Genomic DNA, 23,362 nt, shown 5'->3' on the forward strand with positions numbered 1-23,362 from the left:
ACCTGCCGGGAGTAGTAGAGTTGCTTGATGTGTGTCTGCTTCTGTTAGTTTCATCAGAAATCAATAGCACAAGTGAGTTTATCAGAGTTTTAACATCGCTGAAAACCAATCGGTGCATATCATGTCTTAGGTCAGTGACTTTAACCATTGTTATTCAGGTGGCAAATCTCTATCTTAGCGCCTCCTCCTTGGATCCTCTCAGATCCCAGCCTGGTGCAGTGAAGCGGTTAGTGTGGCAATGACTGGTGTGGTCAGGGCTCCATGTCACCCCCAGCATCCTCAGTGTTCATTTCCCTTTCATCTAGAGTGTGAAATCGCTGCCGGTGCAGCACTGACCTCAGCATTAAGAGGTCAACTATTGAAATCTGATGTGCGCCACTCTGGCTGAGGGACTTCAACAGATGGAGGGAAAGAGAGGGAAGGTAATACATGGAAGGGAAAAGAAGGCACTTTAAAAAGATTCATGTCAACAAGTTGTAGCACCGTAGTCTTAAAAAGTCTTAAATACTCACGCTCCAAATAAGTTTGAGAATCTGTTGGTGGGGTGAGAAGTATTTTGTTTCAATTTTGAAGACTTCTTTGAAAGGAAATCCAAATTCCGAGAACAACCATTAGCGTTTATGTTGGAAGGGTGAACATCTTTATGCCCCTCCAAAAACGTCACAGTCTGAGCCTTTATTAGGCTGAATGTTACAATGAAAAATTGTGACTGTTCATTCAAGGTTATGTTCAATTTGGACATATCATGTTGGTTTTCATCTTAAAACACTCCTACGCATGTTGATACATAGTTTTTGGTAGTTCAAGTGTTACATCCCCATTTATTTGCTCAAAACATTATGTTTTACTTTCATATTTCTCCTCACCGTTAAGGGCACTAATACCTCTGAGTACAAATACTCCCAAAACTCCAAACTTTGCAGCTTTTGGCAGCTTTCTACAAGATACATGCCAGAACTTCCTGTCTCCACGTGTTTTTAAACACAAGGTTCTGCATTTAAAGTCAATTCGACACCTCATCTCAGTATGAATCCCCTCCGAAAGCATATGTCATACGAAGCATCAGAGAAGTTTGAGGTCTTGTCTCATATTTCCCATCGGCTACACTTTCATCCCTCTCTCTGCAGCAGACCACCCCTAGCAACCCTGCCCAAATAAGGTGTTCTGCCTTCAATACTCTCCTCTCTGAAGAATCTGAAGAGTTCAGAATCTGCCGAAACTTTGGATCTCAAACACAAACATCTTTTATTCAAAGGGTGTCTGTAATCACAAATAAATAGCATTTCTAGCGATGAGCGCAAGGCACAAGAGAGAGAGGAGCCTATCTCAGGAGCAGATAACTAGTAGATATGATTCCTCAGATAAGGAGCAGTAATTTGGCTTTTAGAGATAGCTCCGGGGGCCGCTGTGCAGAGCTGCGCTGATTTACTGTGTGTACGGGAGGTTGTTTTTTTTCTCCACATTTTTATCTCTCCTGTTGAAGAGCTTTTCATCTCTGATGATTTTCTCCCTTTTTTATGTATTTCCCCCAGAAGGTGAGATCACAAACCCGCAGAAGGCAGAGTGGCATGTTTTAAAGCGATGGACAAAATACAAATATTTGAAAATGTATTTCATGGTAATTATGTCAGGTTTCATGGCCTTGGCACAGTACTGAGGCACAGCCTGGATGCCTTAATTTGTGTAGAAACTGTAATCATTTGTTCATTTCAAGGTGAAAATTGCATTTTTTAATTTAAATTGTATCCTGCGTGATAGGCTATTATCTAGAAAAATTGTCGCTGTGTATGGCGGTCTATGCCCTGCCGTCACGGCTGTTTAGAGCCCACCTCTCCTGAGAAAGGGCTTATATATGAATCTCCTGACTGAATGCACCCAGCTTGTTCTTCACTTAGGGCCGCCACTGCACTCATTTCCATTTTGTTATTAATATTAATTAGTTTGAGAGCACAGCTCAGATTTGAAATGTAAATCAAGCTTGGCTTCACAGTGATTTTTATCTTGCTCCGATTTCTTAGATTTACAACTTTACTTGGACTTTTTTCTTCTCCATTCGTTAAAAAAAAACTGCTTTAAGGGACCTGTGCATTGGTGTGTGTCTATGTGTGTGTGTGTGTGTGTGTGTGTGTGTGTGTGTGTGTGTGTGTGTGTGTGTGTGTGTGTGTGTGTGTGTGTGTGTGTGTGTGTGTATTTGTGCATCTATGTGCACACTTGTATTTGCAATATTGGACAACTTGGTTGGTTATATCTTATAAATTATATGTGAACTGATGAAATTCAATATAGGTAAAATATTTTATAACTGGGAAGCAGATTCTGATAAATAAGACGACTTAAAGCTATCAAAATACCCAATTTGAGCTCCTGCTTTTTACTTATACATTACAGATTGTCTATCTATAATACCTGAGAGGGATAACCATGACATTCAAGATGCCTAAAATCTTCTGAAAATAAGATTTTCTCCCTATGCAAAACACACAGTTGGGCAGGAGATATATGCACAGCAAGCTGTGCGTCTGTGTCTGTGTCAGTGGGATCCTTGAGGTGACGAGCACAAAGCTGAGGCTCAGGTACACGGCGTATGCTGGCATAATTACAGGATTTGGAGGATTATTATACTGTAAGTGCTTTCATGGCGACAGCTGGGAGCTTTTTACTCCCTGTGACACATAATCTCAAAGAATAAAACCAAGACCCCCAGAGCATCTCTTAATCATTTCTTAGCATACCTGCACACGGCTCTGAACTCCCTTTCTGAAGACAGATTTGTAAAATTAGAATATAATTATCATATCTGGTATAAAATATTCTAAAGTCATGTTTTCAAACGCACATTTCCTATAAAATTGAGACATTTTTTGGCATGTTTTTCTTCACTGGAGGCCCTCACTGGTCGTTTATGTTCTTCTTCTTCTTCTTCTTCTTCTTCTTCTTCTTCTTCTTCTTCTTCTTCTTCTTCATGGCTGCCATGTGTCTTCAACAGCAGGTTATTTATCACAGCATGGTCAGGTTCAGGAGCCTGGTCCTAAATTAGATCTAAATCAGAGCCTCTATTCCATGGCTCAATTTGAAAGTGGGTATGACCAGGCTGAGGCTGCGACTTCTCTATCGCTGCCTCCTGAGCGATAGGGCCTCCTGGTCTCTACGGTGAGGCTCAGGAGTTTCATTTCCATCCCTGTGATTTAAACAAACCCATTACCGCCAGCCATTTATGCACAGGCGCAGTATGCAAGCCGCGGGCCTGAGGACACAGCCCATATCTAAGCTACCGTGGCACAGAGCCACCTTCAATGGCCGTATGTCCATATGGAGAGGGGAGCGGAGGAACGGAGAACTAGGGCCTCTGCACTTTATCTAAACCACTCCAGAGAGGCGAGTGGAATCGGCTCTTGTGGGCTCTGTTTATCCTCTGCTCCTGTAGTCAATCAATTAGGGGATCAAAGGAGGAGATGAGGGAAGTGTCACAAAGCTCTCCCACACACCACTGTCTGAGCTGCCACCCCGTCCAGTCTGAGTGACAGCAGACCGGAGGGGGACCAAACTCCCGGACCGGCACCTCAGGAGACAAGCTGGAGCAAAGGGGACAACCATGGCACATGCCAAGGTCTAATCTGGACAACCAGAACACAAACTTTTAGTGGAATATATGCAAGATGACACACAGCAGGCAAAGAGCCACCTGACAATGCATATTAAATATGTTGAGAGGATCCACTGAAATCCTTCCGTCTCCTCTGAGTGAACTCATACAAAAATGTCGATTTAGTTATTGATCATATTCCAGCCTTATTAAAATGCTTCTCCAGAGCCTTTTTTAAAATGTGTGTTTTGTAAATCGACACTGAAGATAATTTCCACTTGTGCCACATTTAACTGAGCCTCGATGATAATATTGATAATGATAAAGTGGTGATAACACTGCAGTTTGGAGCTGATTTGAATCTGTAAATCTAAAGGGAGTACTTAATATTCTGCGTCCGTTTATACTAGCTGAGTTGTTCAAATCTCTCAAATATTTAACAAAGTATGAAATATGAATAATAGTTACCTCATGATAACACAGTCTAAATAGAAGTTTATTCAGATGAGTCCTTACTTTATTTAGCATCAAATTTATCTGTTAATACAATTTGATGTTAATGATGTTAATATTTGTGATTAGTGATGCCTTTAATTAGTTTCATTTAATTGCAAATGAACAGTAAAGTATTGGATATTATTTTTGCGCTCTTTTGAAATGTAAATACATTTCTCATTGTGCAACTTGGCATGATTTTGCTGTCATTACTAATTTACACAACATAATGAATAGACATTTTATCGCTCCAGTGACAGCAGACGTATGTAACATGTTTCAAGTGTGTTTAAAATCAATCAGGACTGAATGAACATACCTAAGGCGTGTTTTGCATACCTCTGGCAGTGCTGATGGCAAAAACTGAATGAGTTCAACTGTTCCGACGTGTAATATAAAACACAGCGGATGCTTCCAGACCACACCGGTTAGTTCCCCTGCATTCACACCATACCACAGAGATTTGCACACAACATTCCTTGGTCAGCGGCGGGAGAGGAGAGCACTGCTGGTCAATGGGCACAATGAATGACTTCCTACAGCTGCAACCAGACACGCTCTCAGTCTGTGTTTCTGAGTTTGGGATGTCTGAGCTCTGATCACTCCCTAATCACATCACCAGCACTGGAACAGTCTACTGGTGGCCGCTCGCTCCACTAATGTACTTGAACACACATGGAGGACACACACACAGAAACACACACATGCACAGGCTGTGTGCATATGCTTATGTATACTGTACATGCAGGGGCAGATTAAGGTGGTCAGGGGCCCCTAGGCTGCTCTTTGTGTGAGGCCCCCCCCTTAATCATTGTGCTTTACTGGAAAAATGTATTTAGTGCCATACATGGTCCACATGCAAATAATAATAATAATAATTTTAACTGACACACACACACACACACACACACACACACACACACACACACACACACACCAACTACCACCACACCACATTAAAATGACACACGTAATCACATGTAAAATGAGTAAACTACATCATAAAACTAACATCAACAGAGATGTAAGTGGAAAGAATACCAGATATTATCCTCTGCCACCACAGCACCAAAACAATTACAATGAAAATGTAACTAAACAGCAAAGCAGCAGAATTTCCTGCATTCACAGTTCAACAGCAAGCTGGTAATCACTTTTAGCTTTATAAACCAACAGGTAGGCTACAGCATCTGCAGCAGTGCAGAACACCTGGTTTTACTGAGGCAAAATCACAACATCACTACCAGTGATGGAAGAAGTATTCAGATCTTTTACTTCAGTAAAAGTACTAGTACCCTACTGTCCTGCATTGAAAATGTTACTTAAGTAAAAGTATGTAAGTATCATCAGGAAAATGTACTTGAAATATTAAAAGTGAAAGTACTGAATGTCGAAAAATCCTCATATTTTTTAAACAAACCAAACAGTACTGTCAATCAACTAGTGTTTAATGGTCTATTCATCTCAGCTGACTTGTAGGCCGTTATATTGTTGGCTAGTTTAGTTTAGAGTCAAACATCACATTTTATAAATTACATGTGTTTTGTGTGCAGAAATCTTAATGTGTAAAGTAACTAGTAACTAAAGCTGTAACAGATCAATGTAGTGGAGTAAAAAGTACAATATTTCTCTCTGAAATGTAGCAGAGTAGAAGTAGAAAGTGGCATGAAAAGAAAAGCATTTGGACTTATATTATTACTATATTACTATATTTGAAGTAAGTACATGTACTTAGTTACATTCCACCACTGATCATTACTGAGACACAAACCACTGTGCAATACACTAAACTGTGAATAAAATAAAAATAATAAAAACAGCAGCAGCAGCAGCACATAACACTGTTATTAACAACAATAATGAAACAGCAGCACAACATGTAGGCTACATATTGTTGCATAATCATCACGCCTTTAGAATATTTTTTTAGAATTGACATGCAGGATCCGAGCTATAGGTAGAAGCAGGGACAGACTGGGATAAAAAATTGGCCCTGGCATTTTGGCCCAGACCACACCACAAATACCACCCGTCCTTGCGCTCCCCTGAATGTGTATAGCAACTCCTACTCCTTAAAACTATTAACGCCATGTAAGGGGTAAGCAAGAATCATTGAGAGTTGACACATTAAATACAAAAAAGTGCCATTTATTAATATAATAAAACGGTATACTCCCCATGAATCATAAAACAATATATATAGGCCTATATATTATCATTTCACGACTGAAGAGGCCCTGTGCTTTAATTTCAAGAGGTCTAGCATTTTTTAGAGTTTTTGTCTGCCAATGCAGATAGAAAAGCTACAATTCTCATTAAGAAAGCTTGCATGATGTGCAACGTTTATCTAGGCTACTTTAAGGACACAAATGCACAAGCACAAGCTTAAGGTTTGATGAACCTTAAGGTGGTGTTTTGCTTATTATTAAGATGTAGGCTACTTTGTTGAATGAAAGGCAGTCTAATATAGCCTATTAATAATAAAACGGTGAGAAAATGATCAGTCAAGACTCAGATACCCACGCACGTAGCCAAACTAATGCAATGATACAGTATAGCATGCCTATTTCTTTTATTGTTGTAGTGTTATCATCAACAGTTTGTCCACCACTCAGTTTTATCAAGGGGTTAGGGGTTTTAAGGGGAGTTGTGTTTACCGCAGCCAGTTGTAGCCTCACTCCCTCATCTCTGTCCCTCTCCTCCTGAGTCTCCACCTCACTGTGCATGTCACTGTAGCCGACACCAGCACCACTATCATCGGCCACGGGAGCTGATGAAGGTCCTGCTACTGGCCAAAACATGTCTGTCCATTTGACACATTTGGCAGCGTTTTTTTTCTCACGCAGCTTCTCCGTACCTCCTTTGCATTTCTTCTCCATGATCTCTATTACTGTTCTAGCCTGGCAGATGCACACCCGAAACTGCATGCAGGCAGAAATCCCAAAGAGGGTGCTGTTTAAAGATATGCTGTCCTCTTCATTGTCTTGGTTAACGTTATCCTCACCTAGCGGCACTTCACAGCTAGCAGCTGCTGTAGCGGCATATTCATCGCTTTGGACTGTTGTTCTTCATGTCTGTATCCCCAACAGTAGTCGTAAAAAAGTTTGTCATCTTTGGCAGCGTTGCCAAATACTTATTGGCGTCTTTTTTTCTTTTTTTAGACTCATCTTGCTTCGTCTCTGTTTGTGTACTTCCAAGCTCTCCTGTCACTGTGTTTATCTTTCGCGCCGCGCACCGTTATGGACTAGTCCATTTCAATTTGAAAGTAGAGGGTGTATGGAAAAAAATAGTCTATGTGATATTTTTGACTATAGTGTTTTTTGGCCAGCCCAGTCAATTGAAAAAACAATGGGCAAATTAAAAAATAAATGTTTCTTATGGGCCAATTAGGGTCTTTTTTTTCACGCTGAAGTAAATTCAAAATAATAATTAATTGTCTGGCTAATCTGGGGCCCCTGCACACGTGGGGCCCCTAGGCTGCAGCCTCAAAAGCCTGTGCATTAATCCGCGCCTGTGTACATGTGTATGTGCACATGGTGCACTCATAAACTTTACACTAGGGCTGTAACCAACATTCATTCATTATTGAATAATCTGCTGTTGTTTTTTTTTTTGATAAACCATTCAATTTTTACTCTAATATTTGTCCGAAAATACAGAAAAATACTTATCAGAGCCCCGGGTGATGTCTTCACACTGCAATTTTTGTTCGAACAACAGTCCAACACTCAAATATATTCTAAATCACAATGAAATCCAACAATAAAAAGCAGCAAATTTACACATTTGAGAAGCTGAAAGCAGATCATTTCTGTTATTTTTGTTTGAAGAATGACTTCACAATTATACAATCACAACTATAGCTATAGTTGCAGATTCATTTTTCTGTAATGGATCAATTGACAAATCACACTACTTCACACACTCACACACATGGTAAAACAATCTGAAACCTAAAATAGAACATGTTTAAAAAAAAGAATCAACACACAATAAAAAGACGAATGGCAGAATCAGTTTTGGATCTTTAATTGATAACAGTTACGCCAGTGTTACAGTAAACACACCAACAGGCTGAAGGTAGTAAATACCAGTACACGTTTCCCACTACTCTAATACTTCATACAGCAGAATAAATTATACCATGATAATATACACACATGCGGAACAGAAAAAGGAGTAAAGCAAAGCACAGATGTCAGAAAGCAACTAAACAAGTTAAGGTTCAAACAGACGGGAGGGGGGCATAAGGAGTTGTATGCTTTAAATATCCAAATGTTTGACGCAAGTGTTAGAAATGGGTTTGATACACTAAAGACAATTCTAAAATTCGTCCTTTTTAAAATACACACATAAGTGAGGCGTCTAAGCGGAGCACGGAGAACTGCTGTGATTCAGTGCGGAATCAGTGTTACTTTAACTTCTTCTCCTGAAGTCATATTGGTCCACAAATCAAACATGACTCCATTCAGTTTCCCAGAGCAGAGAGGCTGTGTTCACCAGCTTTATCACCATCCCGAACCGTTGGTAAAGTCCCGCACCGAAGTCTCAGGGTTCAGGTGTGTTAGGTCCATGGTCCAGTCGAGTCCGGTCTGCACTAATAATCAGTCTGTGAGATCAGAATGCTCTGACACATGAAGATTTTTCATCAAGCCACCTTTCAAATATACAGTGGCCCTGTGGTCCAGGGAGTCTCTGTGTGTCACCAAGCATTTTCCATTAAGCTCAGTTTGATCCTCTTTTATACAACTTTAATTGGAACATCTTTAATGGAAATTATATTTTACTAATTTATACAAATTCAATCTTACCTGGGCCCAAAAACAGAAACAACTTTTGGTCAAAACAGGTCAACCAATTAAATACTATTAAAACAAAATCAACAGAAAAATAAGCCAGTTAAGGAAACTCAAATCAAACATTTACTTCCACAGATTCCTTGCTTACCTACCACTCAACATAGTTTTGTTTTAGTATAAAACATACTCTTTATAAACAAACAATACACAATCTGCTCCAGCTACTGTACAGTTTTCTGTTTTTTTAAAGGCGACTGAGGACCAAATCCTGTCTTGAGATAAAGTGAAAAATTCATCATCGTGGATATCACACACACATCTCAAGGGATCAGCTGGTCCTGGATCGTGTCATAAGTCAACTATGAGTGCTACACAAATGTCTCACATCCACTATTCTTTATTTTTTTCCTTCTTTTTGTACATTTCAGTGAGTCCGTCAAAGCGGAGGATTAGAGGGGGTCTCCGGTCCAAACCAGAGAGGGGGGCCAATCAGTGGTGTTACCTGTGCCCTTTCAAAACTGACTGGATTATATGATTTTCCAGAGTGCATGTGAATGGCACAGCTTGTGTACTTTTTAATCTCATAACAGAAAGCGTTGGAATGCTTATGGAGCCGGTGGAATGTTTCGAAGGAATGCTTGTTTAGTCTAAGAGTGGAAACTAGTTGAAGGTGCATTTACACAATGAGTTTTTTACTCTATGAAAACAGAAATACTGGCTAGTAATGGGAAGGGTCACTGTGAATTAGTTTTGACATTAATTTTGTGTGATTTAATCTGCTTTACACTGTTAAAGTCACATAGGGTTTCCTGGCAGATGGGATTTGGGAGGAGTAAAGGGGGTGTGTGGGGGGGGGGTAGGGGGGTGGGATTGAGTTAGCCCTCCTTGGCAAGGTCCATATTTCTAAACAAAATACATTAATTTCCCCAATCCTGTTTTTGCAAACAATGCCCCCCTCCCCATGGACCGCGGCTAAGGATGGGATGGAGGTTAGAAGGGGAAAGCTATTGGCCGCCAAAACGCTGCTTTAATTCCCTGCAGAATCCATCCAGCCAGACTTCCCACCGAGTGGCCAAGTTCTTTAGGAATGTCAAGATGAATATGAAAGTGGGAAGGTCAAATCGCTCACGAACATTAGAGCTCAGGGAACAGGCAGAGGAACAGCAGCTTGGAAAACAATCATCCTCTCTTTGTGTGACTGTGCCGACACGCAAAACATGCACACGCAACAGACGCACACTCCCAAATTGTCTCAGTCATCCACACTGTGTTTTACACACCAACATCTAACAGAGAAAAGAGATACGAATGGAATCAAAGAACAACATAAATCACATTAACCATAATCATATAACAGCAACAATAATCTTAACAATATCAAAAAGGAACAAGAATAAGAGTTGTTCAAATGATATTGGCTTTGTTAACTACTATGAACAGCAAGGTCAAAGTACATGTTGTTGATGGCTCTAAATGTGTGCTGGACTGCAGCCAAGACAAACAGGAACCCGGGCCAAGACGGCCGATCATCCTTGGGTGTTCTGGGGTCCTGTCTGGCCTTCTGAGCTAAACAAAACAGGGTTTGGGGCTGGGGAAGGAGTACAAGGAGCAGGCAGAGAAGCCCAAAGGTTGAGAAGAGAGGGTACAGAGCCGCCTGGTGGTTGACAATGGCGTTTAGTTCCATTCCCCAAATTGCCTTGTCACACTCTCAAGCGTCACTTTCTCTGTTACACGGCGAGGCTGCGTGTCTGTGTGCTGATGTAATGGCCGGGCATCAGAGCGAGCAGCAGAGGGGCGAGCTAGAGTCCAGACTTGATGGAGCATGGAGGAAGGTGGCAGAGGGCGGAGGAGAGTGGTGCTGGGTGTGTCATGGGAGGGGCTTTAGTAGGCTTGTCCCGTCTCCACCTGCAGCAGTCCCAGCACGGCCGAGTGGTCTCCAAGTTTCATCCTCCTCTGGGTGGACAAGCTCACGTTCTTGGCCAGGTAGTCCACAGCAGCTGCACAGAAAAGACAGAAAAAACACACGTCAGACAGGTGGTAGATTCCTGAGACATACGTCCTATTCACTCTCATTTCATGCCTCTGATTAAGGCTGAAATAAGTTGTGGCAGAAGCGAGTGATTCAAAGGAAAACAATTCACAGAGAGAGAGTGAAAGATAAAAACCCCTCCCCTGTCCCTTGTCTGAGGTTGGCACGCTGCTGGCACAGAGCATGTGCATCCTGGTAAAGTCTCCGTGCTGTCACTCAGACGGGTCCCCGTGTGTGTTCTGTGTGCCAGTCTTCATTACACTTGGCATCTCTGATTTCATGCCCTCCAAACTCCACATGGCCGATCATTTTCATCCTCAGACAGCAGGATGACTTTCCTCTCTCCTCCATTCATTACCCATCTACTGTGCTCAATCACCATCTTAATTAACCTCACATCAGCTCACATCCGCACTGTCACATCCGTCACTTTCTTGCTTGCTGACAAAACACTGGTACGCACACACAAAACGTGACGGATTGGCATGCGGGAACGTGCATTCACGGACCACAATGCAAACAACATTTTAAAAGAACACAGCAGATCATTACTAGAAGATGCATATAAATACAAACAAATGTCGGCTAGCTGGCCCTGGCTGGCTTGTTTGGGAAGTGTGCTTCTTTTTACCTCTTATGAATGGCTGTGACAGCATCAGTCAATTATGCTGATCTAATAAAGCAAACTCTTTCCTGCCCTGGGGGTGTGTATATGTGTGTGTGTGTGTGTGTGTGTGTGTGTGTGTGTGTGTGTGTGTGTGTGTGTGTGTGTGTGTGAGAGATGGAGAAGAGAGAAAAAGGGAGAGAGGTGGGCAAGAGGACATTCTGGCCCCTGAGGGTGTGCCGTTCTTTGAAGTGGCCCTCTCCTCTTTCCCATCCAAGTGGAGTGGGGTGTGACTAAGGCAGCTTTCTAGGAGGATGGTGGTGGTGTTGGTGGTGGTGTGAGGGGGGGGTCTTTATCAAGAGCATGTGTCTGCCTCCACCAACCAGGGTGCAAAGGTCAGCAGGCTCCCTTGCCTGGGAGTTGTACATCACTTCATAGGCTTTTTAAATGTGGTCAACTTTAGAGGAGGATATAAAGGAGTGACTCGTTTGGACACGTAAAAAGACAACAGCACAAAAACTCAAGTTAAACACAGACTTACAGTGTATACATGTTAATTCAGGGTTTACTCACTCTGTCCGTACTGGCTATACTGGTAGCCTGCAGTGACGGGGTCCACGCTGTAGCTGGTGGCGCTGTAGGTGGGGGGGCAGTATGACTGGGAGGAAGCCAGGCTGTCCTTGATGGTGTCAGAGCGCTGGCTGCAGCTGGCTGAGATGGGGTTGGAGCTGTCCAGGCTGCTGTGCAGGGGGGAAATAGAAAAGTCGTGCTGGGGCTGGGAGGGTACGGCGCTGGGGTTACTCAGGATACTCATCACCTGGGGGTAAAGGGGAAACGGAGGATGTTAGAAATTTGGAAAATTGAGGATCAAAGCATTGACAGAGTTAAGGGGAAAGTACATTTTTTCTGCAAATATAGTGCCATCCTAGCACTTCACGGTAAAGATGCCAATAGAAATACACCATTTAAACTTTGAAATAGGGAAAAGGGAAAAACTTCCCCATCTTTTTTTTTTTAAGAGCAGAGAGAAGGATACAAAGAAGGTGATGAGGTTAAAAAAAGGAGAAAGGGAACAAGAGAGACTGTTTCATTAGCTGGCGCTGCCATTACGTGTTCTGCTGTGGGACAGAAGGGTCCCAGGGTGATAATAGACCCTCCATCCGTGCCAGACAGCCCCTGTCCCGGAACCTGAGGCCTGAGCCCGAGCCTACAGCACAACAAGCACCGAGGGAGTCCCTAATCCCTCGCCCCTAGCCTACCCATCTCATGAATAGTAATGGAGTTGGAACTGGTAAATGATCCCCTCAGATCCCCACACAAAATAGGATCCACAAACATTACTGAGGGGCCCGCTGATACTTGCAGGTTGAGGCTCGCCTGAATATCACAGTGTGTATATTATTCATAGTGCATAAAAGCTTCCAATTCAATATTTTAGATTAATGTAATAGCATGTGACATTCGTCAGGAGAAGGTCTGAAAATATGTTAAAATGGAAGAGATTACCTCTAGTGCTACCCCAGTCTGAAGCACAGTGGCCCAGAACACTGTGAAGAATTTAGTTTTCTTATGCTGTGACTTTCTTTAAGTGAAAAAGCAAAGTGGAGTGTGTGGGAGGGGGTGGTAAAAAAAGAATTGTCCCACACATGCTTCCCTCCTATAGCAGGGAAGCCTTCCCTTTAACATCAGGTTCATGTTGAGTTTTGCTATGCTGCACTGGCCTTTGGCCCCTTGGCTGCTAAACCAATTAGCTCATCATGGAGGTGGTTACACAGGGGGGATACACACGCAGACATATGTTTGCATGCATGCACACATGAACAGACACATGCGTGCACGCACACATACGCTGCAAACATAGAGGCAATGCAGGGGCAAGCCAAACAGTTCACAAATTATGCATTAAGACAGGAATATCCCACAGAGGGAAAATTAACCATATTCTGCAAATTAATCATATCTTCAGAAAAGACCTCCGAGGAAATATGAAGCACTTGAAGCACATCATACACATAAAGGCCGGTTAGTCATTTCCACATGTTAATTCTATCAGTATGGAAACCCCCACGCCCTGTCCCCTCCACATCTGCAGACAAAGCATGTGACATGTATCCATAAGTGGGAGATTCATGGCCCTCTCAATGCCGGACACATGTAATGCTTCTTCCCATATGGAGCTGAGCCGTACACTCTGAGGAGGTTGAGATGAGTATGTGTCCTGATGGTTTGTGATGGTTGAGAGTGAAGGGGAGAGCTTCTACAGTGTCCTGAGAGAGACAGCTGCAGGGTATGAGTCCATTTTAGTCATTGGTTAATTAAAGCTTGATTACATCGCTTCCTTATGAAATAGAATAGCCAACAATTGGCCCGAATATTATTCATGCTCATAAAAGTTCTTCTAAAGAAAATGGCTTCTTATCACTGACATTGTGGCAGTTTTGCTATTTTTGCGAATTAGGATGGGTCAGCCACTTTAGAGTCTAACAAGTGTCGATATCCTTCAGTCAATATCCTTCAGTCGTCCTTCCTCTTTCGAGGAAGGACAACTGAAGGATAGCGAGTTGAGAGGGGAGAAGGTAAACTCTTCATGGAGTCGTCAGGTTCTCATTAGCTTTGTGACAGTTACATTTTGTATTCACACCACTATAACAAATATCAATGCTGTTTCAACATTGTCCTCTTAATCTGATGAAGGTACAGATATAGGTGGATTTATCTTTCAAGTGCCAGGTTGGACAGTGTTGGAGTCACTTCAGCCTCTCAGCAAAGTTGTCTTCCTCCACCCACATCTCCAGGATTTTAGGTTTTCCATAGGTCAACTTTAATTGCATGACTTTGCTACTTTGATGTCCCCATAAAGTTTTCTCACTTCACATTCAGAGGTTAAATGATACTTAGTCACATATGCTCATAAAAACCATTTGCAGCCTGATAACTTCACATATTTCTGTTGCAACATGCTATGTAAAACAAAACTTTATAGATATTACATGTAGGCACAAAGTCTTACATTCCTGCTGGCAAAATCCTAGCCAGTGAATTTACTGTCAGAGAGGTTTATATATATATATATATATATATATATATAAACCATGCACAGCTTGATAGACATTAATGGAATGTGGTTTTTGGATTGACAAGTTTATTGTCGATGTAATATTTGATGGAATTTCACTGAATGTGGGTCTGATGCAGCAGCATGTCACTCAAGTGCTAAATTACACCTCTCAGTAGAAACACAGGTGCATTAAACAAGAATTGTGGCGTTTGAATTGGTGTAAAATTTCAGAGCTGAGAAAAAAATCTTAACAACTACATAATTTTTCCTAACATGCTCTTTACACTTGCAGAGAAGACTTCCTCACTGCTTCTCTCCCTCCCTCCCTCTCTTCTCCCCCACCTCCCTCTCTTTCCTTGCAAACAGCGTCCTCAGCAGCCCAGAGTTCGTTTGTTGTTTGACGTTGTGTGAGTGCTGGTTTGGGAGATAATGTGAGCCAGGACCTAGTTTAAAGGACAATGCTCCAGGCCGTTCCCTGCCTCTCTCACCCCCTCCCCTCACTCATTCCTTCTCCTTTTTCCGCTCCCTCTCTACAGATAGATTACTTTATAAATAATAATAAAAAAGTAATTAATTCTCTCAACTTCTGAGCCCTCCAGCCTGTGGCGAAGTGAATGGGGGAGTGTAAATTGATACAATGTGCATCCTTTCAGATAAATAAATAGCGCACTTGAAACACAAATAGAGGCCCTTTCATACCTCCCTAATTTCTTCAACAGTTAAATTACATTTTTTTTGTCTGCGTGAATGTTTGACGAGATGTTCTTTGTTGGATTTCTTTCCAGAATAAAACAATGTGACAGAGACAGAGCTGAGAGAAACACTGTGAGTGATACGAGAAAAACAAATAAAACCAGAAAGAAGGGGGGGAAAGCCAGCAAAGAAATAGAGTACAGATTTTCTGCAACACCACTTTAAAAAAATAAAAAAAACTTTTAAACAATTTAGTTCTAATATTTAATATTTAAATGTGCAGAATTTATGTATTTTTATACTTAGCGGTATGGTATCAATGTGCCTTAAATCTGTGACTCAGAAAAATTATGTAACAACTGTTACCTGCACCTGATGATAATAAGTGGACACATGAACTCTTACATTGGACTAAAACAACATAAATTCACACATTTAAAGAGAGGAAACGGAGAATGAAAATATGATAGCCTATAGAAAGAGGGCAAGGGGGGCAGAAGAGGGAAGAGAAAGTGATATAGGGTGAGTGAGAGGAAAGTGGAGGCTTTGGGAAGTACAAAGACTCCTGTAGGACTCCGCTGGCCTGAGGGCTAGCCTGCCTGGAGAGCTGATAGGAGCCCCTTCTGTTCCATTCCCGGCGCCAGCGCCAACACACCCCACTCCACAAATACTCTAATCTGCGCAAGACTGGATTAGTTCCTCTGTCACCGATAGCACCCTGTTCTGCCCAAATCAAAATGCCCCCAAGATGTACCTTTAAGTTAGGCAGAGGTCACCGGGGCAGACAGGGAAAAATGAGCACTCCAAATGACTGTAAGTTATCTGAGTGGTGCAGAATAGCATCTTGCACCTTAGCAGATCAGCCTGGCTGATACTCGCTTCAGCAAAGAGTGATTAAAGATCCACAGTGATGACACTGAATTTGAGATCAATATTTGAAGGCCAGTCCTGAGGGTGTGTTTACAGGAAGAGAATATACTCCTTAATTCTGTGAACAAATCCGGTGCCTGGAAAGTGTCTGACTTTGAAAACTAAATATTATATCTAGACTTACATATATTTGAGAAGGAAATCTAGAGATTATCCTTTAACTTTAATTTGCATTGCTTCAAATTATGATTTCAAAAATCTAAATCAAGCATCTAATAACCTGAAACAAACATGAAGAAATAAATTACAAATACAAATATCATGGACCCCCCCTCCCCCCTCCTCCTCTCCCTAAGTCAGTTGACTCCTGCTTTCACAACGTCCCACCCTTCCCCCATCCCTCACATGAGTGGGCCGGCCCAGCGGGCAGTAAGGCCCCTCATCTGAGCAGACAAAATGACTATTTAAAAATAACAGTGATTGCATAAATTGAATTAAAGCGTTTTGGTCACGGTGGAGGTGGCGAGAGGGGTGGCGTGGGGCCGCAGCAGACAGCCGGGATGGTGGCAGGCAGCAGATGACGGGCTCTGGCCTGCATGCCACTGCGTTAATTGGCTGCGGCACATTAATAAAAACTGAAAAGTGTCTTCCACCAGCGCCATAGGATGAAGAGACAGAAGCAGAGTGAGCAGTAGAATGGGAGGAAGGGTGGTGGGGGAGTTGATGCTGGAGGGAGAGAAATTGGCCTTTGAAGAATGTGATGCACATGGGGGTGGGGGTGTTGGGGTGGGGTGTGTGCTAATTGTGTTCAATTAATAGGCTGATTGGCACTGACAGAATCTGGGCACTGACAAGTGAGGCACAGATGAGGACGATTAGTGGGCACTGGAACAAGCTGTCACTCCTCACAACATGTTAGCCATCCTGCGCCTGTGTCTCTTCTCCCTGTGAAGCTGTTCATGCATACAAAGAAAGCTGAAACAAGTGGGAAAGGAATATTAAGGCTATTTTATACCTCTTCTCTCTCTTTGAACATTTTCATTAAGCTAAATCCTGTCCAGCACACTTTAGCTCATGCTAGTTTTACTGTTCAAGAAAGCACAGCTGCTCAAGCTGGAGGAAGGTCCCCCTCCCTCCTAAACATCCCACAGTATAAGCTATAAACTTGGCCCAGTGCTAACCAGAGGTTAATATGCCGTCTATTGGACTGCAATTGGAGAACGTGTGGGGAGCAATCCTCTATTCTCTGCTAGTGATATGCTTGAGTAACTATGGGATGGATTCAGCCACTGGGAACAAGAGAGGCCCCCTTCAAAGCGTGCACACACACACACACACACACACACACACACACACACACACACTTTTACTCTCCGCACCTTGCACCAATGCCTCTTCTAAATTAAACGGCAGATTTTCTGATTCCAGGAGAGTGGTTTCAGCGAGGCAGGGTTTGTGTGTGTGAGGGAGCAGCTCCAGAAGGAAAGCGAGGCGGATCAAGGGAGTGAAGGAGAAAAAGGGGAGAGAAAGAGGAAAAGGGGAAGGAGGAGTAGGAGGAGGAGGAGGAGGAGGAGGAGGGTGGGGGTTGTTTGCTAAAAACAGCAGGGGCCAGGTCTAGTGAAAAATGTCAGGTCAAATTGTTCTTGACAGTGTTAATATCTGCACCTCATAGCCATAATTACATGTAAATAAATAGTGAAATAGCTCTCAGCTGGAACCTGAGAGGGGAGAGCTGCCGCATGAGACAACCAGCTGAGGACCCAACCACCTCCCATATTCTCATCTTATTGTCAGGAGGAAGAAAGGAGGAGAGAGAAAGAGACACGTGAAATGAAGCATGCTGGCAATAGATACTTAGATATCAAGCCTTTTTTGTTGTTTTTTTTAAAAAGGCTAAACAAACAGTGAGTGTTAGATCAACTTTGAAAAGAGTCCACATTGAAGTAAGGGACCAAGAAACCAATGAGGGACATTCAGAAAGAGACTTGAGAAGACTTGAGAGAGAGAAAAAGTTAGAGAGAGTATTAATCACAGCTATGCACCTGTCAGAGTGGCATCTGGAACTAAGAGGAACCACATGCAGCTAGACAACAACCCAAGACCTCCGGCTAGCAGGACAGGTTCACAGCAAACCAGCCCTCCTTCTTCCCCGCCGTCCCATAACCTCCTGCACCCTGACCCTTGAACCCGGAGATGGGTCACCCAGCGTATGCCCCACAGACACTTCACCTGCCCTGTGGCCTGCTATTACAGATTGCATTTATATATTAATATGGTTATTATTTCTATTAATATTTCAATACAAGTCACCTTCAAATAGTGTATGTATGAGGCTGGAAATCTCTGCAGATGAGCATGTGACACAGTGCATGTCTGTGTGTAATAGGTATTTTAGATAGGATCGATGTCTGTGCCTATACTTTAATAAAAGCAGTACCACTTTCCACCTTACAGGCATTTCAACTGCGTGGGACACACAGCGTGTGAATCAGTCTCAGTCATTTTCCTCCTTAAATCCCCATCTTCTAGGATTTACTGAAATTCATATTGGCTGCCTCTGCAAGATAAATGTAAATCACATTCCCTTATATTTACTATTTATCAGGATGCAGCAGCTCACTTTCAGGAGGAAATATCTCTCACCCGCACACAAACACCCTTGCATTTAAATAGCATTTTTATTGTCCGCCATAGCCTTTCATCTGGGCGTGGGGAGAAGAGCTGCCTCTCCAGGGGAGAGAGTTGGAGCAAAAGAGGAAGGTAGAGAGAGAGAGAGAGAGAGAGAGAGAGAGAGAGAGAGAGAGAGAGAGAGAGAGAGCAAAGCACTATTGGCAAGGCATCATGGGATGACATAAAGCCAAATAGAGGGAAGAAAGGTTGGTAGGTGAAAAATAGATTATGAATACATAAAGCTCCAACCAAAAATATTTTGGAATGGAAAAGAAAATGGCTTTACTTGGGTGCTCGGGAGACCTAAAAGCTGGAATGAGCAACAAATGGCTCAGGTATGCAGCGGCTAGCAAATGAGGCCTACATGTAAAGCTGCAACTATCACCCATGATATGCACCATGAATGGCACGCTTTAGTTCTGTAAAGTGTCAAAAAGCTTTGAGTTTAGAACAAGAAACAATCCTAATAGTTATGTCATACTACTTTATAGACGCTACAGTCCATGCAGATATAAGTATCTGCAAGCTGCAGAAACAAACCAAGATACATTATCATAAAGAAGACGAAGAGCCAATGCAACACAACAACTACGACGACGACCATGACGTGCACAGAGGTACATTTCTGGTGTCACAGGCACAGAGTATTTCCTCAGAGTTCAAAAGTGTTGCAAAACAACAGCAAACACTAACAATCTGTGCAGAAACAGTATAGCCAGTGGATATGATTTACAGTCTCTGGATTTTCTTGGCAGCTGCCAACAGCAGGTCTCTTTTTTCTGAAAGCCTCTTACATCTTTTTTTATACTTGCCAAATTGAAACAGTATTTGTTTTAATGGGAGTTCTAATTAACCAGTATGTATTCCCCCTCTTGCTCTGCGAGTGGCTGAGCTATGAATGCAGGCTATGTGCTCATCCCCTTTGATTTGTTGTCAGTGAAGCCTGCCAGCTGACACAGTGCCCGGTGAGAGGCTTAATGCCCAAGTTTTAATAATGTGGGGGACTACATGAATCTCCCCCTCTCATTGGTATTCAGGTGCAGAATGTCTTGTTAGAAGTCAGGGAGGGAGGCGGAAAGAAGCCAGAGCTCCAGATTGTTCCGTACATTTTCCCCTCTCCATTTTTTTTTTTTTTTTTTTTTTTTTTTTTTTTGGCAATGGCAGAGCTTGCTTCTTAAAAATAATTCATCCCGTTTTTAAAAGAAGCGTCTGCGCTAGCTAATGGAAGAGCAGCAGCACAGTTTGGAGTCTCCCCTGGCTTATCTCTCTCAGACAGTTGTGGGGAGTCGCTGGTGAGCATGGTGTCAGTGTGCGTGGTACGGTGCAGCGCCGCGCGGGCAGGCAGGCCTGGGGACACAGATCAAAGGGAGGCAGGGGTGAGAGCCGCTCTGCCTCTGATCCCGTGTGTGTGTGTGTGTGTGTGTGTGTGTGTGTGTATGTGTGTGTGTGTGTGTGTGTGTGTGTGTGTGTAGGCTCGGCCCACTCACACAGCCCAAAGGTCCTCCTCAGATACACACACACACACATCCTTGTCATTCCAAAACACACAACACTTTCATAAAACTGCAGAAAAAAGTTCCTCAAAAAACTTTGCAAACTTCCTTCATCAAAACAGAAATAAAATCTCTATCCGTCATAGCTTTGAATTCCCACTCTCCATATCACACCTCCCTATCATTTGAATAACCTGTGAACACCATACAACATCACTGCTGAGCATTTCCCACTTTTACTCTGCAAGAAAAATGCTTTTTTTTCTTCTTACTATTCCCTCATGTCATTATTTCTAGAGATTTCTCTGAGTAGTGAAACCCAAGCTCTGCCACTGAGCTCCTCTCGTATTGCTTCAGCTCTCCAGTCAGTGCAGTTGTTTTCTTTCCTCTCCCAGCAGGTGTCCCTGTCATGCAATAATGAGGAATTCAGCCCAAATGTCTCCCCACAAAATGCAATACCCATGAACAGTGCCTCAAAGAATACTTTGAAACATATCTTAAAGGCTCTTTAGAGTTTCATATTACCAGGGTTTGTTTGTAGGGTTAGGGATATACAGTATAAGTTAGGTAAATATGCAATATTCTTAATAAATGATGTGCGTTGGCTATCAAAGCATGCCCTCTTTAGTTGTAGTAAAGCTGCCTGTCTTGTTGTTTTCTAGTCAGAGTATACAACATTTTTATTTGAAGCATGATGGCCATATATGAGGTCCGAGACAAAGGCCTATTTTAAATGGGCCACAATGAAAAAGCAGACATGAGCTTAAATCTTCAGGTAAAGAGAGACTGGAATGTCTGTCCTCTGTGCCCTTGCCTTTCCTTGTTTGCAACACCCGCTGTGCCACTAAATGAAACAAGACCAACCACAAAACACTTCTGGTTTCATACCTTTTGCCCAGCCATGCACAGCTTCACTCTCACCACCCCTAATATACTGCCTCCCTCAACCAGCCAAACATGTTGTATATCCCACAATGACAGCACCCAGTTTGAGTGCAGACGGCTTTTCCACCGCCTGTAATGGGAAAATGTGTGCTGTCGGGATAGGTTATGGGATTGGGATGGACGTGAGCTCCTGTCGGGACTGCTGAATGCTGCAGGATTCCATTACAGACTTGGCACCTCGCCACCACAGCCCATTTACTGGGAATCAGAGAATTTTTGTCAATCTTTACAGCAACCGCTAGGCCATCAATGCCTGACACTTGAAGAAATAGCTTGCACACATACCAGTGCACAAGCATATCTCCTGCAAACAGATGCTGTCTGTAACTCACAATATCAAATTCTCATTTCCATCTCGATAGAGAGTCTCCTTGCGTTGCTATGAATCATGGAAAATAAACTGTGAGCTGTCGAACAATCTTCGATAATTTTCCAAAGCAGAAACTGATTTTTTAGCCATCCTTTAGCCAAAATGTGTTTAAATGCAAAGACAAAACAAGGTCTGACTTGGACAAGGTAAACTTAGTGTTTATTGTGTGAATTTTGTGTGGATGGCTGCATGTTAGTGAAGAGAGAGTGAGAGAGAGAGAGAGAGAGAGAGAGAGAGAGAGAGAGAGATGGTGGCTGCCCAGCCCAGCAGGACGCTGCACCACAGGCTGAACTCTGATTCTGCTGTCAGTGGGAACATTCATCTCCATGCTGAGAGACTGATAGGAATGCCACACAGCATTCTGCATGCATTCAATACATTTCAATTCTGTGCAGTGCAAACATGGTGTGACACATCAAAACATCTACACCACATGCATATGCCCCTCTGAAAAAAAAGAAAGAAAAACATAATTTAAGTTCTAAAATTATAATAAATTAAAAATTATAAAATGCATTTCAGGTGTTTAAAAAACACTCCAATCAAACCGACTTGATAGAGTAATTGAATAGTGAAAATCCATGCTGTACAGTAGCCCAAAGGCTCCTGTCCTAATCCTCACTATGACAGGAAATGTTTAATATCCCAACACATTCTTGAATGCCTGTGAAGAGAGGGAGAGAAAGCGACAGTGTACCCCATGCCAGTATTAGAGAGAGACATTAATGAAAAAAAAAAAAAAAAAAAAAACTGACTCCATGTTCCTGGTGTTTTTCTGCAGGTTTGCAGTGAGAGCATTAGCAGTTAAAGCCCCTGTGCCACGATTAACAATCAAACACGCTGTGAGCCTCCATGTTATCCTCCGTCGCTCCAGCAGGAGAGAAAATCTCTTTTTTGTCACAAAATCCTTAATTCTTTCTTCTCTGAAGAAAGAGGGTAATACCAAGAATGTTTCCAATCTGCTTTGAGAAATATTTGAAGAAAAAAAAAAACTCCCAATAAAACACGTGTGAACGACGGGGTAATTGTGGACAAATGCAGCATTGAAATTCATTTTCAACTCTTTACACACCATTTCAATCTTATTTTCTGCCTGTTAACCACATCTTGTTGGCGAGGGTGGGCAAGACTGGCCAGTATTGATGGGTAATTGTGTATAATTCATTGCGTACACACGATTTGCATCAATACAAATCATTTTTCATTCAGTGCTACTTAAAGCTCAACCCTTACCATAGAGTCGCATTTTAACGCTCATTAATGAAGGTGTCCAAAGAGGTTAACGTGAAATCCAGCGCTTTTCAGAAGAGGGAGCAAACAAACCTGCACATACTGTGTAACACATTAAGATGGCACAGAGGAGAATGCGTAGAATAGATATTTTTGGGATTTAAACTGCAATTAGGAAACCCAGAAACCTAAGTAGACTGGGTAATGTTCTTCTTTGTCATGACAGGAGTGCACAAGAGTATGTGAAGTGGCCAGCCGGACAGACATACTAGAAAACCTCACACACAGAGAGCTCATTGCCTGTGTTACTCTGTACATAGAGCTGCCCGGAAATCAAGCACTAAAGAGATGAAGAAAATCGTTGCATAGCAGTGGAGTCTTCCAGCTGCAGACAATTACGTGAAGAAGATTATGGGTCTACATTTATAAGCTTTAGCTAATTATTTCATCTGCATGTGTTCTCACTGCGCTGCGCAAGGATTTAGATGTCCCAGGAAAGTCGAAACCGCTGTTTGGAGCAGCT

At 42.5% G+C, this 23,362-nt stretch overlaps 1 protein-coding gene across 3 annotated transcripts in view; it reads right to left on the reverse strand.

Annotated features, from left to right (window-relative positions):
- Window positions 1-10,297: 10,297 nt before the first annotated feature.
- The window catches only part of pax7a (paired box 7a), a 43,164-nt gene continuing 30,099 nt past the window's right edge, over window positions 10,298-23,362 (reverse strand). For all 3 annotated transcript variants that reach the window (XM_028574886.1, XM_028574885.1, XM_028574884.1), the window contains exons 8-9: window positions 12,084-12,327; window positions 10,298-10,874 (exon numbers count right to left, since the gene is read on the reverse strand). In XM_028574886.1, coding sequence (XP_028430687.1) covers window positions 10,759-10,874; window positions 12,084-12,327 — 360 coding nt within the window. In that variant the 3' untranslated portion in view covers window positions 10,298-10,758. The remainder of the gene's footprint in view (window positions 10,875-12,083; window positions 12,328-23,362) is intronic.

Source organism: Perca flavescens, chromosome 4 (genome assembly GCF_004354835.1).
Source record: "Perca flavescens isolate YP-PL-M2 chromosome 4, PFLA_1.0, whole genome shotgun sequence".
NCBI lineage: Eukaryota > Metazoa > Chordata > Actinopteri > Perciformes > Percidae > Perca > Perca flavescens.